This window comes from Nematolebias whitei, chromosome 4 (genome assembly GCF_014905685.2).
Source record: "Nematolebias whitei isolate Nwh7 chromosome 4, NemWhi1, whole genome shotgun sequence".
Classification (NCBI taxonomy): domain Eukaryota; kingdom Metazoa; phylum Chordata; class Actinopteri; order Cyprinodontiformes; family Rivulidae; genus Nematolebias; species Nematolebias whitei.
This window is the reverse complement of record NC_056501.1, coordinates 2,714,365-2,730,496: the sequence shown is the minus strand read 5'-3', so window position 1 is coordinate 2,730,496 and position 16,132 is coordinate 2,714,365. Positions and strand designations below refer to the sequence as shown.

The 16,132-nt window shown below is 41.8% G+C and overlaps 1 protein-coding gene across 1 annotated transcript in view; it reads left to right on the top strand.

The window, feature by feature from the left end:
• LOC119408622 (teneurin-3) overlaps nt 1-10,993 on the top strand; it is a gene marked incomplete at its 5' end in the record, with an annotated part of 40,737 nt that extends 29,744 nt beyond the window's left edge. The window contains 5 exon segments of the mRNA XM_037675467.1: nt 4,288-4,407; nt 8,502-8,763; nt 9,472-9,739; nt 10,679-10,822; nt 10,872-10,993. Of these exon segments, the coding sequence (XP_037531395.1) occupies nt 4,288-4,407; nt 8,502-8,763; nt 9,472-9,739; nt 10,679-10,822; nt 10,872-10,993 (916 nt within the window).
• Nucleotides 10,994-16,132: the final 5,139 nt, after the last annotated feature.

Sequence of the window (16,132 nt, the reverse complement as noted above, 5' to 3'; positions counted from 1 at the left end):
TTTTTTTTTTTTTTTTTTTTTTTTTTTTGTGCATCTGAGGCTAGAACACTTCAAGACAAATAACTTCAATATTACTGAGCGCACCTTACACTTATTTCAAACTATTTCTTAACAATAAAACATCAAATAATAATGATAATATTTTAGATAGTTTGCTGTGAATAGATGGTAAACTTTTTACTGTTGCTCGAACAAATGAGTTAAAATGAACAACTTTCCTGTCTCCTCTAAAAAAGTTCAATCTGGTCCTCTGGACATTCAAAAAACAAAACAAAGCAAAAAATAAAAAATAGAAATGTTTCATCTCCTCCTCTTGGGGTCACTTTAAACTAAATAAATTCTTGTCTTTTGCATGTTTTTCCAAGATATTTTACCCACGTTGGTTGCCAGATAAGGTTTTATGTTATTCATTGAAAAACTCCTCATGTACCATACCATTTTATATATGTATATATATATATATATATATATATATATATATATATATATTTATGTAGGAAACAGGAAACAAAATCTCCTCCATACATGATGAATGATCAGAATCAGTGACCCGATGTCAACGTGTCTTTGTTCACCTGCAGAAAGAGCCGATTCAGACTTTAACCTCACATTTATGTATCTGCAGAGTTTGATCAGCCGTCATCAGGTCAGTCATGTGACTCAACGATCGACGTGATTTATCACAGATTCAAGTGTTTTGTTTACACTGAGTGTGGACCCCCAATTCAGAACTGTGTTTAATGTTTCTGTGATAAACTGTTTCAAACGTCACCGTCTGATCAAGTTCACGATAACCTCTTTAAGTGTTTCGTTCTTACCTTTAACCGGATTTAAATGCATTTAAACTGTTTTCACATCTGAATTAATTGAATCTATGTTTTAATCGGTTTTTATTCAACTTCTGGCAAGAATTTCAGTTTGACACGTTTTCATTGGCGCTGACATTTCCGCGGTAAAGAAATTGATTGCAAAACACCTCCCAAACTTCTAGACAATGAAAAGACGACATCAGTGCGAACACTAAAGAAACAGTTCTGCTTTTCAATTAAAAAGAACTTAGTGTAGCATCACATTTGTTCAGATTCACAAGTTTTTTGGGGGATTGATGGAGAGAAAATGATTACCAACTGTGTGTTGAAGGCTTTGGGATTATTTCATCCAACAGTTTAAAGTAATCCTCATGTAAATATCGTGCTTTACTGAAAATATAGAAAGAGACAATTCCCCTTAGCTGGGTTCTTGGTAATCCTCCTCCTCATTGTCTTCAGCTTACTGTCGATGGCATGTCTGCTTGTGGCATTAGCTCCATTGCTCAGAAATTTCCTTTGCCTTTTTTATCTTCTTTAAAAGTTAGTTTTTTAGTCAAAAACAGAATTTTAGTTGTTCCTCATGCATATATGCCACTAACTTTGACTAAATTAATAACCTTTTTTTTTGTTATCTGAGCAGCCTGAATACTTTGCTCATGCATGAACACTTTTTTAAAAGTCAACCTAAAAGTGGTGGAGTTTGTTTGAAAGCTCTGTTTTAACATTCATTTCTGGGTTACAGAGTGCATAATTTATTGGTAGCCTTTGCAAAACATGCTTCATGAAGAAGTCTTTGAATCGCTGCAACAATGAAGACGACTTTCAGCGCAGCGGTGGCTGTTGTACCTCGTCTCAGAGTGCCCGACGTGGAACAGAACAGAAATTGGAAATACTTAGAGGTCATTCCTCTCTTTCTTTCCTTCTTTGGTCAGAAGCTGTTGTGTGAGCCAAGAGGAAGGGAGTGGATTTCAGTGTGCACTTCAGAGCTCGCTGGTGAACTTGTCTCGTGCACAGCACAGAGAATAAAACATGTGTTGTGGTGTCGTGCCGCCCCCCTCCTCCCCCAGCCTGCGTCTCCACAACAGCTCCTCAGCCGTATCACATGTCCCCACAAGTCTCCCACTGGGTCTTCAGATGGTGTTTTTCTCCAGCCAGAGCGGGACAACAGATAAAAATGCACACATTATATGATTCATTTGTGGAGTTCCAGCAGGTGGTGTTAGTTTGCGTTTGTTTTGGGGCTTGAGTTCCTGCATCATCCATCTGCCTCTCCAAAGATTAATAGAGACACAGCGAATGAAGAGTGAGCCTCTGCCGGAGCTCTTAAGTGGCCTTGTTTTTTTGTGAGCCGGTAAATAAACGATGGGAGACGCCGTGCAAGGCACGGAGCGGCAGAGAAGTAAGAGAGCAGCTCACGCTGTTCATCATCCCGTCTCATGTATGTAATGACCTGGAGATAAAGTGGCAAAATGAGCACTTTTTGTCCACCGATGACAAATGCAGAGAACGCCTTTCAAACCCCACCTTCAGAAGCGCTGAATTAGTTAATGAGGATGGAGAAACATGGCGTCGTCTGCCTCCCTCGTACCTTCAAACACGGGACCGACTTAACAAACGACGGCACGCCCGTGAATTTAGGAGTAAGAGTTGGTGTTGGACAAGTTCTACCTGAAGGCCCCGCAGTCGTGTTGAATAATGGTGCAAGATGCCAGCCTCTTAAATCATGGGTGAATCCTCTGCGTATGTGATTTATACACACAAAATGCAGATGAACGTATTGTTGTTTCAGGTGAAAGAAGGGAAGGGGAAGCTGAGGGTGGAGAGCCTTTGGACCACAAGCAAATCCATTTACCAGCAGGAAAATATGAGCGGGGATACTGGATGAATAATGCTCTCCCATACCAAGACTAACTACCCCAGTGGTGGCCTGAAGTGAAGTATTTAACCCCCTATCTGCTCAAGTGGCATTAATGCTTAGCCAGCAGTGGGGGGGTGAGTTATACAAAGCACAGGCTGTGGATGTTTGCAGAAATAATCGTTGAAAAAGAGGATATGTTTTAAAAAATGGGGCCATTTTTTTTACAAAATTCTTCCTGTTCTGATTTTCCACAATTGACCATTTTGTGCTTCCTGAATGCAAATAGATGTTTTTGTCCCCGTCCTTCTCACACCTTGCTAAACTTCTCAGTGATCCTGTTCAGAGCTGCAGGATCACTTTCCTCTCACCAGCCCTCGTCTTTCTTTTACAACAGTTTGCCTCCAGCGTCACATTTTGTAGCTCTGAATTGCTCTAAAGTGTCTCTTGACACAGCAGCCGCTGAGCATTTGAACATCTTACATCAAGAGGACACGTGGAACAAAGTGAGGAGCTGTTCCAACACGAGTCTCGTCAATATGTTGGACTCCAAGTATTACCACTGATACTTATCACACTTCCTGCTTCAGACTGGGATGGGACGGACTAAAGGTTTCTGTAGCAGCAAACCTTCTTCTGTTCATCACACGTGGACTCAGGTCAAATAAATAATTCAGCAGGGTGAAAGTAATAACAATACTTTGAAGATCTCACACTTATTTTTCTTATTTAAAATACTTTTTTTTGCTGTATTTCACACTTCACTGGCCATTGTGTTTTTCTGTAGCGATTTGAAATTTTATCTTTTAATCTTTGTAGAACTTGGTGTTGTGTTTAGCCTTTCAAAATAAAGTATGCCCTTTGGAATACACTCACATTTAGTACACTGCACTACACACACAGAAGCAGTTAAAACATATTTAACTTGTCTCTTTGCTACACCATAAATAAATAATTAGAAACTGTGTTTCATTAAAATAAATAAATAGAAAAACAAGTTGAAACCCAAGATGACCAATCAGAATCCATGAAGCTTTTCTTAAGATGAACTTAAAAAAAAAGATCAGAACTCTAATGAAACCTTTCCATTGTTAAGATATACTGCAGCTGGCATAATCTAAACTTCAAACTATATAAATATATTCTATAGACTGTCAAAATAAAACGCATGTGCAAAGTGTGTCATTTTTCTATTTTGCGTTTTAGTCTCTGGTGATAACTTCATGTAATTCAGGGTCTCATGCAGAGTCTACGTGACGGATTCTGTCAAAATGAAACTTTTTAATTTGCAAAGCAATATATGTGTCTGTGTTCTGTTGGATTATAAATGCTGCAATAAATGAGCAAGATGCAGCAAACATTAGCCGAAGCCCTTCTGCGGGTGAATTATGGGTTTTTAAAAGCAGTAAACAGACTCGAGAGCAGCTTTGTGAGGTGGCGTTTTCATGAGTAACAGTCCCTGACGTGTGTGTGTTCCTGATGGTCAGTAAATCATCCCCACTTCCTCGTGCCGCGGGCAAAGACACGACAGCTGATAGTTGTGCTGATGCAGTCGCTGCTGTTGATGCCGGCTGGCACTGTTTGTTTACTAAGGCCTTTCTCTTGTTTGTTTGTCCTGCACAGCCTGGCGTCAGTCATTCGGGGGCAGGTCCTAACAGGAGACGGGACGCCGCTGATTGGAGTCAACGTGTCTTTCCTTCACTACTCGCCGTACGGCTACACCATCACACGGCAAGACGGCATGTAAGGGCCCCCTGTGCGCACGTGTAGCAGTAGGTGCACCATTTGGGGAAATCACAGCCTCTCTGTGGGGTTCATGTCCTGAGGTTTGACCTGAGTTCTTTAAAAGAGCTTTGTGACATATGGACACTTTGAGGGCGGGGGGGAAGGGGGGTCGTCCTGGCGGTTGTCCAGAAATACTCCAAACAAATGGAAACAGCAGCGCATTGTGCCTTCAAATCAACAACAATTATATGTGAAGGGGACACCCCCCCCACTTAAAAAAAAAAAATCACTCAGACCCCCCACATTTATCGTGAAATATTAGTTCACCCAGCAATGTTTCTATTTCTTTGTGCACTAATCCATTCCACTTGATTAAAAGGAGAATACTCAAATCACTAAAAGTCCACTCCGGGTTTTCCTGGTTACCTGCAACAACTTCTCACCGTATGAGGTGTTCCTCCTCGGTCATGTGCCTTGGCAGGACGCTCGCGGGGGAACGAGGGGGAGACACCTCTGTTTTGTGCCCTAGCTTAGCACCACGTTAGTGCTGACAGGTGTTGACGGGGGTGGGAGGTTAGGATGTGTGAGAGAAGCGGAGCGTGCTCAATTCACACAGGGAGAGCTGTTGGTCAGGCTACGTCTTGTTGCTCTCTAATATAGTTGTTGAATCAAGTGTTTACTTATGTAGGTAAATGTAGCTGTTTGACAACCTGTTAAAATACACCAGAATGCAGGAAATGGCATCTACGTTATTCAAACTCTTCTGGGGGAGGACCCCCAGACCTCCACATTACAAATGCTTCTGACACCAGTGCCTAAAATAATTCTTCATGCAAATGCCACAGTGGTGGGGGCCATTTTGAAACCACTCTGTTTAAAATGCACTGAATCAGCGCGGGCGGCATCAACCTGCCCACAGAGTAAAACATGGATTACTGTTTGACCTTCTCTTGCTGTTACCACAGAGAGGCCCGTCATGATGGAAGTACGAGGAAAACGTACGTCGCACATCTCGCTGGGATGTCCAGGGTGGAGCTTCATGTTCTAGACAGTAGTGGAAATTCTGAACCAGGCCTGCGGTTCAACTTCAGCAGATAAACCCATGTTTATAAGTTGCAGTTTGAGTGGCAGAGGACTGTGCAGCTGTTGTTAGGAATCACAATCCTTGGGTCCCCGTACAGCTGAGGATTAGCTGATTTCTTCAGATATTCCGCCCTGTAACTCTCTGACAAGGAGCGTGATAAATGGAAGGGGATAATCACACTTGGTTAGCCAACAGATCTGCTCAGTGTGTGAAGAGGGGGGGTGCAGCATCAAAGCCTGGCCTCTTGCAGCTGTGAGCTCCCCACTGCCCAAAAGAGGAGAGAGCTTGAGAAGGAAGCTGTTTTGGGTCAGCTGCACAGCTTGGCTGCTGGCGCGCGTGTATGTGTGTAATTCTGGTCGTCGGTGCGTGCACGAGAGGCGTGCATAAGCATCCAAATCTGCGAGTGTGTCTTTGTACGCGGGAATGCATGCAATGTCACCACACAGATGCTGCGCCCCCTGGGTAGCGAAGCTCACCGAATATATAGAGCAGCACTTCAAAGACTCGCCCTTCATTTCCAAACCAGCAACTTTTCCTGAGTAACGTTGAGCTAATTACCAGTTCACCAGAGGAAACTCCCCGCGCTCACCCCCCCAAACCAAATTCAGCCATAAACTTTCTGCCTGCATCATGCTTGGTCGAGCAAAAGTTATAAATTAGATTCACTGAATGATAATGAAACATAGAGGCTGAATTTATGGCTCTGGTTTGAAATGGGAAAGTTGATTCTGCTTTAATGGTCGTGAAAAACGAAACCAGGAAACTTCGGAACATTTTCTTATTAAAACGAACAGTAAAAAATGAAAAAACAACAGAAGACAAAACTACTTTCACTAGTTTTTACACTTAGCAACGCTGCCGGCTTCGACCTCACATCATCTCGTATGTTTGCTACTTTATTCACAAACTTCCAGAAACTTTTTCTTTTTTGCTCAACTGACTATTAAAATTCAGCATTTATTTAAAATCACTGCAGCGCTTCACACGGTTTTTAGTTTTTGAGACACAAAAAACAGACTCTAGTCAGGGTCACATTTTTGGAATTTGTTAATTATGAACCACTATTATAAGGAAATATTTAAATTAAAACTAAATACTAGACAAACATTCAGACATGAAAACAAACATTTCTTTTAATCAGTTTGGTTCCATGTCTGTCAAAATATTTATATATTATTACCAGTAAATATATTGTACTTTCACAACTCTTTAAGTTTCCTGGTGTATCATTTTATATATATTTATAATAATAAAACACTATAATTCATTTTAACATTGCTGATTGGAGCTTTAAGTAGTAAAGGACCTGAATATTGCTGTTTTATTCCACCACTCATAAAATAATATCCAAAAAGTGATGAAGACCTCCTGGAATGGGACGTTACTAACAAGTTTTTCTTGTTTCTCTCTTCATACATGTTTTTACAGAATATTTGGCTAAAATAAATAATTACTATTATAAATATTATAACTATTAATAATTTAAAGATTGTAACATGTGGCTTTGTCTACACATAAAGTGTGTTCAGTAGTAAAACTATTTCAATTCGCTTGTTTCTTCATAAAGCACCAAGTCACAACAGAAGTCGCCTCAGGACCCTGAACAGAAACATTCATTTATAAAAATCAGTTTTTAAAAGTTCTCTCTCTGAGGAAGCAGCAGGTTGTGTTGAATCTTCACCTCATCTCAGTCTCTCATCCTGAGCAAGAACAGAGGAGACAGTGGGAAGAAAAACTCCCTTTAACAGAAGAAACCTCCAGAAGAACCAGTTCAAGATGAGCAACCATCTGCTTCGACCAGCTGGTTGAGAGGACAGGAAGTAGAGACAGACGAACACAGAATGACAGGTCCAGGTGGGGTTTCTATAGTCCAGGTGAACTTTCTATAGTCCAGGTGCGGTTTCTATAGTCCAGATGAACTTTCTATAGTCCAGGTGAACTTTCTATAGCCCAAGTGTGGTTTCTATAGTCCAGGTGAACTTTCTATAGTCCAGGTGAACTTTCTATAGGAGGAAATACAAAAAAAAATCATATTAAGATAGAAATAATTACAAACATGGAGAGTAGAGCAAGTAAAGACAGCAGCTGAGAGAGGACATGAAGTCAGTTTGTCCTCCAGCAGTCTAATGTATATAGCAGCAGAACTAAGGAATAACTCAGGAAACCCAAGCCAACCCTAACTATAGGATTTATCAAAAGGAACATTTTAAGCCCAGTCTTATAACTGGACAATGTGTCAGGCTCATGGACAGAAACTGGAAGTTGGTTCCACAAGAGAGGAGCCTGAGAACTTTTCATTCATTCAACCTTTATTTAGACAGATAAGTCACACAGAGCCTAGAAGACGCATTTACAAGTGAGATCTGTTTAGACAAAAAGTAGTGAAACTGGACACATGTAGGAATTGGAGGCGGAAAAATTCCTATCAGACTTTTTCTTCTTGGCTGCGGAGAAAAACTTTATTATTAAAAAACACCTTACACAAACAAGCACATCGTGACATAGACAATCTGCAGAGGGGGGAGACGACAAGAGCTGTGAGCAATGTCCATGGACGCTCTCGAGGGCACTGTAAGAGTTCTGATAGGGATGTAATAATCAGCCAGTGTCCTCCCGTGAGATCCGTAAACATTCTCGAGGCATGTCGAGGAATGGCCAAGAATAACGTCTATGAGAATCCAAGAGTCCTGAAATGATGACACAATGTTTATTCAGCTGGTTTCCTCATCGATCAGTTGGAAAGATCTTCCTCCCATTCTGCTTTTGGAAACTCTAGGAACCACAAGTAAACCTGCAGTCTGAGAGCACAGTGCTCTGTTAGGAAAATATGAAACACTAAGATCTGTGATATAAGATGGAGCTAGGTTGTTGAGGGCTTTGTAGGTTAGAAGTAAGATTTTGGATTCTATTCCGAACAGTTGACTTGTTTTCAGTTTACCTTATTTGAGATATACACATTTAAATCATAATCTATGAGTGTCAGACTCAAAGTGGAATGAAAGTTTTACTTTTGTTTCATTGTGTTAAGGTTTGACCTCTTGGTGAACGGCGGCGCCTCTCTGACGCTGAGTTATGAGCGAGCCCCGTTCCCCACGTTGCACCGCACCGTATGGCTGCCCTGGAACGTCTTCCACGTGATGGACACAGTGGTGATGAAGAGGGAGGAGAACGACATCCCCAGCTGTTACCTGACCGGTCTGGTCAGACCCAACCCCCTCATCCTGGCCTCGCCACTCTCCACTTTGTACAAGACATCCCCAGAAGACAGCCCCATCATCCCAGAGACTCAGGTGGGACAGCAGAGGTGACTCGTATTAAAGGGTTTCATAGCGTTCTAAAGTTCACCTCATATCTGATTGTTCGGGATGACTGCCATGAAATGACCCGTTTGATCCCAACATATCAGACTGCAGTATTAAAAATAATTACGTTGTTATCTTCATTCCACCATGACTCGTGTTGCTCCTTTTCAAGAGTCAGATTGGCCTTTCAGCCTGCCTTTGGGTCTTTATTGAATTGAAGCATCTCCCCAAATACAAAGCAATAAATTTTGTCACAGCAGCAGCGATAAAGATATTCTCTGGTTGCAGGCCTATGGATTTTGATTTGCAGCCAGTTTACTAAAATCACTGTTGAGAATCACTAACTTGCAGTTTTTGCCATTTTTTTTAAAGTCTGAACAAATCTGTGTTACATTTCAGCTGAGAAAAGCAAATCTGTGTGTTTCTGCATAATTACAGCTTCAGGTGCAAACAGAGACTCTTAAAAAACAGTAAAACTTGTTTTTTTTATGACTAAAAATAAAGAACTCATTGATGTCTGTAGGCTAAGCCCCGTGTCCAATCATCCCAGTGTTTGCAGACCGCTCAGCAACGTTGTTTCATGTGATGACGGTCATTCTCCAAGATAAATATCCACTCCCGCTGCTCCTTTTAGCTGTTTTCGTCTACACTTCACACTGGCTTTGACACCAGTCTGACTGCTAATTAAAATCACAGGTACTTCATGAACAAGTGGCCATACCAGGCAGTGACCTCAACCTGGTCTACCTGAGCTCCAGGGCAGCTGGCTACAAGCCCATCCTCAAGGTGCTGCTGACCCAGGATCGTCTCCCCTTCGGCCTGATGAAGGTGCACCTGATGGTGGCTGTCATGGGCCGTCAGTTCCAGAAGTCTTTCCCCGCCTTCCCCGACCTCTCCTACACCTTCATCTGGGATAAAACAGACGCCTACAATCAGAAGGTCTTTGGCCTGGCAGAAGCTGTGGGTGAGTCCCCGCTGTGAAGATGTTGTGCGAGCACGGGTTCACCGTCAGACGCCTTCAGGCACTGAACCCTGCTTGAACTTCCAGAAATTGATTTTACTTGTTTTGCAATTGAAGATTATTTAGCTGGGGACTGCTTTTGTTTCCGTGAGCAATAAAGATGTAGCAGTTGTTGTGAAATCCTGAAATCCCCACAGAGCTGCATTTTTGAAGGCCATTGCTTCTTTTGCTGACTTGTTTGTTTTGCATGTATGATATCTCAGCAGCTGTGCACGAATCAAAATACTGCCTATGAAGCAGTGGCTGGAAAAACGGTTTAAAAATAAGTATGCAAGAAGTCAAGATACAAATCACTGTTTTACAAAATAAAATCTTTGACCAAATGATACGTGCTGGATAATTTGTCTGTGAAGATAATTGAAGCATCCAGATAACGAGTTTGTGCCTGCTCTGTTGCAGAAGTGCATGCTGCATCTTAACCGTCTGCTGACAAAGTTGTAAAACTCTCTAAAGAACTGGTGGATATTGTTATGAAGGATAAACTCTGGAGCACAATCATAAAAGATACGGCTCGTAGCGTTCACCATATTGCAGCATTTATAACATTTACTTTAATGGGCTCCATCTGAGCCTTTATTGTTTACATAATTCAGCCCACTTTACGCACAGCTTTGCATCGTGCTTCATTTGCATTTACACAGGGTGAATAAGAGCAGAGCACATAATCTCCAAACAGTGCAGGTGAGACGTGGAAGCCCCACAGGTCTCCTAAAATCCTCCCAGCCAGCAAAGACGAAGAGCCAGCAGAAACCAGCAGATGCATAAAACAACTGCAACACGCGCTGAACGTCTTCCAAGCTACAAGCCTCATTGCTGCTATAAGTGTCAAGTGAAAGGGTTGAAGCCTTGCTCACCGTGGGTTTCTGCTGCCATTACTTTCAGTGTCGGTGGGATATGAGTACGAGTCCTGCCTTGATGTGGTGCTCTGGGAGAAGAGGACTGCCATGTTACAAGGCTACGAACTGGATGCCTCCAACGTGGGCGGGTGGATGTTAGACAAACATCACATACTGGACATTCAGAATGGTAAGCAATGCTCGTCTTTACCGTGTGTGCGTGTGTGTGCTGGGGGCAGAGATAGGTGCCTCTCTGAGTTACCGGCAGGTGGTCTTTACCCTGAATCACTGCAGTAAAGGCTTGAATCAGAATGAAATATGGTTCGTCATCCCATCTGGAGATAATAGAGGAGAGTTTTGAAGGGCCGATCACTCACGGTAATGACTGAATAAATCAGTTTGTAAGTCACCGGGGTGCAGGGCCCGCTGCAATTCAACACCACTCAGCTATTTTAGGAAGAAAATGGTCTTTTGCTGCTCACGAAGGCTTACGCTTCTGATGAACAGTCGTCACATTTATTCCTTGCATCAGTTCAATAAACATAATTAAATCCTCGCTCCGTCATCAATCAGACTCTTTGTAATCAGCGAGTACAATAAATGGACATGAGCTGGTCTTTGTCGAGCTGACACGGGGACACGGGGACGTGAAACACACATAATGAAACAATCAAATGCAAATGCAGCCGAGTCACCGCCGGGTTACGGCACCGTGAGGTCACACTCGATAATCTGAGGAATTCAGCCGGCGCACTGTTTCGGAGCTGCTGCTGTGGAGGCAGTAACACGACTGCAGTTCTGAGAAGTACGCCTCGGGGCCTCTGGCTGGTGTGCATTGTCAGTTTTCTAGACCGCTGTTTTGACATTAAACCCTCGACGGTGCACAATCGTTGTTCCAGTTGTCCAACACAATTTGTGTCCCTTTCATCTCGAAAATAGTCGAGGTCGGCCCGTAGTCAAATTGGAGCATGTGAATAGATTTTTCGGTTTTCATTGACTCGGCTGTGCATGATTCATGTCTGCTTTGTTTCGCCTTGCATTTTTACATTTATATTTCTTTCAGTGGGCTCTTGCTATTCGAGTTTCTTGGAAAAATCATTTGTAAAAAATGACAAGTGCCATTAAAACACACGTGAATCAATTCCAGGTGTCTTAAGAAAATACATTTAGAGACGTTTCAGGTTTAGAAAGAGTGGTTTTACAAAGTTTTGGACCATTTTAGTTTAAATTGTTTATGTATAAATAAACCCTGCCCATGATTTAAAGCAGAAAACACAATGACAAAAGAAACAAAGGATTTATTGTGTTTCAAAACATTTTAAAGGCTAAAATAAACCCAACAGAAAAATGTTTAGCAGAGCACAGGGATTTCTTTGTAAAATATATAAATCATAAAAAAACCACTTCATTATGACCAGATTATAAAATGGCAAACAGAACAAAACTTTATACCATAGCACTTTATTTATAAAGTACTTAAAGCAGCAACAAGGCCAACCAAAGTGCTGTACAACAAAACAATCAGGTGACGAACACAGAATAAAATCCATGGATCCACAGAGGTGAAGAGCTAAACGACTAACATGATAGAAAACAGAAGTTAAATCAGCTCACACTGTCAAAATCCAGAGAATAAAAGTGAGTTTTCAAATGAGACTTAAAAACAGTGAGAGAGGGAGCCAGTGGTAACTCAGTCCACAGTTTGGACCAGACAAGGTTCTGTCACCTCTGAGCTTAAACAAGTGCCTGGAACCAGTGAAAGCATCTGGTCTGCTGACCTCAGACAGCGCTGTGGGAGGTACAAGTGCTGGTCATAAAATTAGAATATCATGAAAAAGTTTATTTTATTTCAGTAATTCCATTCAAAAAGTGAAACTTGTATATTATATTCATTCAGTACACACACACTGATGTATTTCAAACGTCTGTTTCTTTTAATGTTGATGATTATAACTGACAACTAATGAAAACCCCAAATTCAGTATCTCAGAAAATGAGAATATTGTGAAAAGGTTCAATACTGAAGACACCTGGTGCCACAGTCTGATCAGATAATTAACTCGAAACACCTGCAAAGGCCTTTAAATGGTCTCAGTCTAGTTCTGTAGCTACACAATCATGGGGAAGACTGCTGACTTGACACTTGTCCAGAAGAAGACCATTGACACCTTGAACAAGGAGGGCAAGACACAAAAGGTCATTGCTAAAGAGGCTGGCTGTTCATAGAGCTCTGTGTCCAAGCACATTAATAGAGAGGAGAAGGGAAGGAAAAGATGTGGTAGAAAAAAGTGTACAAGCAGAAGGGATAACTGCACCCTGGAGAGGATGGTGAAACAAAACCCATTCAAAATGTGGGGGAGATTCACAAAGAGTGGACTGCAGCTGGAGTCAGTTCTTCAAGAACCACCACGCTCAGACATATGCAAGACAAGGGGTTCAGCTGTCACATTCCTTGTGTCAAGCCACTCTTGAACAAGAGACAGCATCAGAAGTGTCTCGCCTGGGACTGCTGCTGAGTGGTCCAAAGTTATGTTCTATGATAAAAGTAAATTTTACATTTCCTTTGGAAATCAAGGTCCCAGAGTCTGGAGGAAGAGGAGAGGCACAGAATCCATGTTGCTTGAGGTCCAGTGTCAAGTGTCCACAGACAGTGATGGTTTGGGGCCCATGTCATCGGCTGGTGTTGGTCCACTGTGTTTTCTGAGGTCCAAGGTCAACGCAGCATCTACCAGGAAGTTTTAGAGACTTCCTGCTTCCTGCTGCTGACCAACTTTATGGAGATGCAGATTTCATTTTCCAACAGGACTTGGCACCTGCACACAGTGCCAAAGATACCAGTACCTGGTTTAAGGACCATGGTATCCCTGTTCTTAACTGGCCAGCAAACTGGCCTGACCTTAACCCCATAGAACATCTATGAGGTATTGTGAAGAGGAAGATGTGATGCACCAGAGCCAACAATTCAGAAGAGCTGAAGGCCACGATCAGAACAACCTGGACTCTCAGAACACCTGAGCAGAGCCACAGACTGATGGACTCCATGCCATGATGCACTGTAACAAGTACTGATGCTGAACATGTTCATACTTTTCATGTTCATACTTTACAGTTGGACAACATTTCTAAAATTATTTTTTTATTGGTCTTAAGTAATATTCCAATTTTCTGAGATACTGAATTTGTGGCTTTCATTAGTTGTCAGTTATAATCATCAACATTAAAAGAAATAAACATTTGAAATATATCAGTCTGTGTGTAATGAATGAATACAAGTTTTATTTTTGAATGGAATTACTGAAATAAATCAACTTTTTCATGACATTCTCATTTTATGACCAGCACCTGTATGTCTGCAGCAGATCAACCAGACAGGATTCATGACGTATGTTTCTTATCCTGTCTTACTGCACTAACTGAGCTTACTTTTTTGTGTTTTAATAAAAAGTTTTTTCTCCACTTTATTTAAACACTTTTGTTAATTTCCGTCTTATTTCAAGCCAACTAGGTTGAAATTCATACACATAATGAGAAATAATTCCTCTTTTTGCGATCAGTTGTGGTGATGAACTGGTTTCTCGGTTAGAAGGATGGAGGTATTAGTGTTGTTCATCTTTACAAACTTGGATCATCTGGAAGGAGCTGTACGTGACGCCCCGTCTATACAAAGCTGCGTCGTACGCCTACGCTCACTCCTCGAGGTTACACTCTTCACCTAACGCCGTCGGTCTGTCACCCTTTCACGGTTTTTACCTCTTTGCAGAACTGGGTCTGAGAGGTAATTATGTTAGTTAATCAAAGAGAAGCAAGGAAATAAAATTCTGCCTCATTTCAGCTGCTTCTACTCATCAGTGTGACCTTCAGCAAGCACCAGTACTTTGTGAACAGCCCTGGTTCCAATACAGCTGTCAAAGGATGGCTCCATGAATGGATCCCTTTAAAATGTCTGATTTTCCAAGGGTTGGTTTCTACGTGTATTTTGTTGCTGTAGATAAATAAGTAGTTTAAAAGGTTTACTGATTTAACAGTGCGTGGATAAAGTTGAAAGAAACAACCAGGCACAGCTCCGCGGGTCTCCCTGCAGCTCGGGTGAATTTACGAAGAGGTTCTCATGGACTCTGGAGGCTCCTTACAAATCCTCTGCAACCACCTGACACACAACTAGAATGTTTTTTTCTTTTTGGCAACAAAGTTAAAGAAAACCACTGCGATTATTTTTGTTAGTGGATAATTCAGCGACCAGAGGAGCTCTGTGTAGACGAGGAAATGTTTATCTGGCTTGAACATACGCTTCTTGAATAAAGTCTTTGCACAGTTTTACATGGAGGCACCATTCTACAGTACTCACAGCAACATGTATACTTCATGTAAAACGTGTCTTTTTATCAGATGTGGTAAACCGTACGACTGCTGTTTCACCTTGTTCAAACCTCGATGCTACTTTGTCCTACGTCTTCGTTGAACGTTCAAAAGAACAGACGCAGGAGCTCATTGCCAAACCTAATCTGTCGAGCCATTCTGAAGCTAAAGTTTATGAAGTGAGTAAAAAACACTGAAATAAGCCTCCAGCTCATTGCATGCTGGTGCACGTGCGTTTCATCTCACCTGTCTCAAAGTAACGCACAGCCATCTCCAAAGGCTTCACTGCAGCAGCGTCACAGTTGGAGTTGTTGTGAGATGCATTTGTGATCAACAGATAGGTGCAGCATGTGTGATATGCTAATGTGTGCTGCATCCTTTATTAGATTGAGCTGTAGTCTGTCTGAATTTATCAGAAGACCAAATGTCGCCGCGCATTAGAAATCATCATGCGCAGGCTTGTTGTTGTACACGGAAAGAGCAACTGCAGAAATAAAACAAGGACCAGATGGCACGGAGCTTTTCCTACGGAGGAAACGCTGCAAACTCCCCGAGGCTTTTTTCTTCTCACACTTTGCGTTACAAAAAAAAATGCATTGCAAAGCCTGGCTAATTTTAAAACAAACAACAACACTTGAACAAACTTGTTGCTTTTCAGTTGTTGTTTTTCAGTCAATCTTTATTTATACAGGCTAGTCTCATGGAGCCGCGAGGACTCATTTACAAGAGGGACCTGTTCCCGACAGAACAGATAAAGTACAGACAACAATAACAGTAAACAACAACAATAAACTACAGTAAGAATGTAGTTAAAATAAGTGTACAATAGTCCCTCGCTACTTCACGGTTTGTTTATCGCAGACTCACTCTATTGCGGTTTTTCAAAATAAGAGTGGACATGACACAATTCACTGACTGATGGATGAGCTGCACGATCAGCATGACTTTTTTATTTTAAATAACTTGTTTAAAAGTATTTTGCACCTCTGTGCATCCCACACTGCTGCAGGATAAACTTCCTTCTGCAGCTGATCAGCTGTTCACCGTGCAGAGCAAAAAGTGGGCGTGGCCAAGAGCGCTTGCATGTGGCAAAGAGCAGAGGAGGCAGGGAGCTGAAATCATGACATTCTGTGCTTTTTTAGAG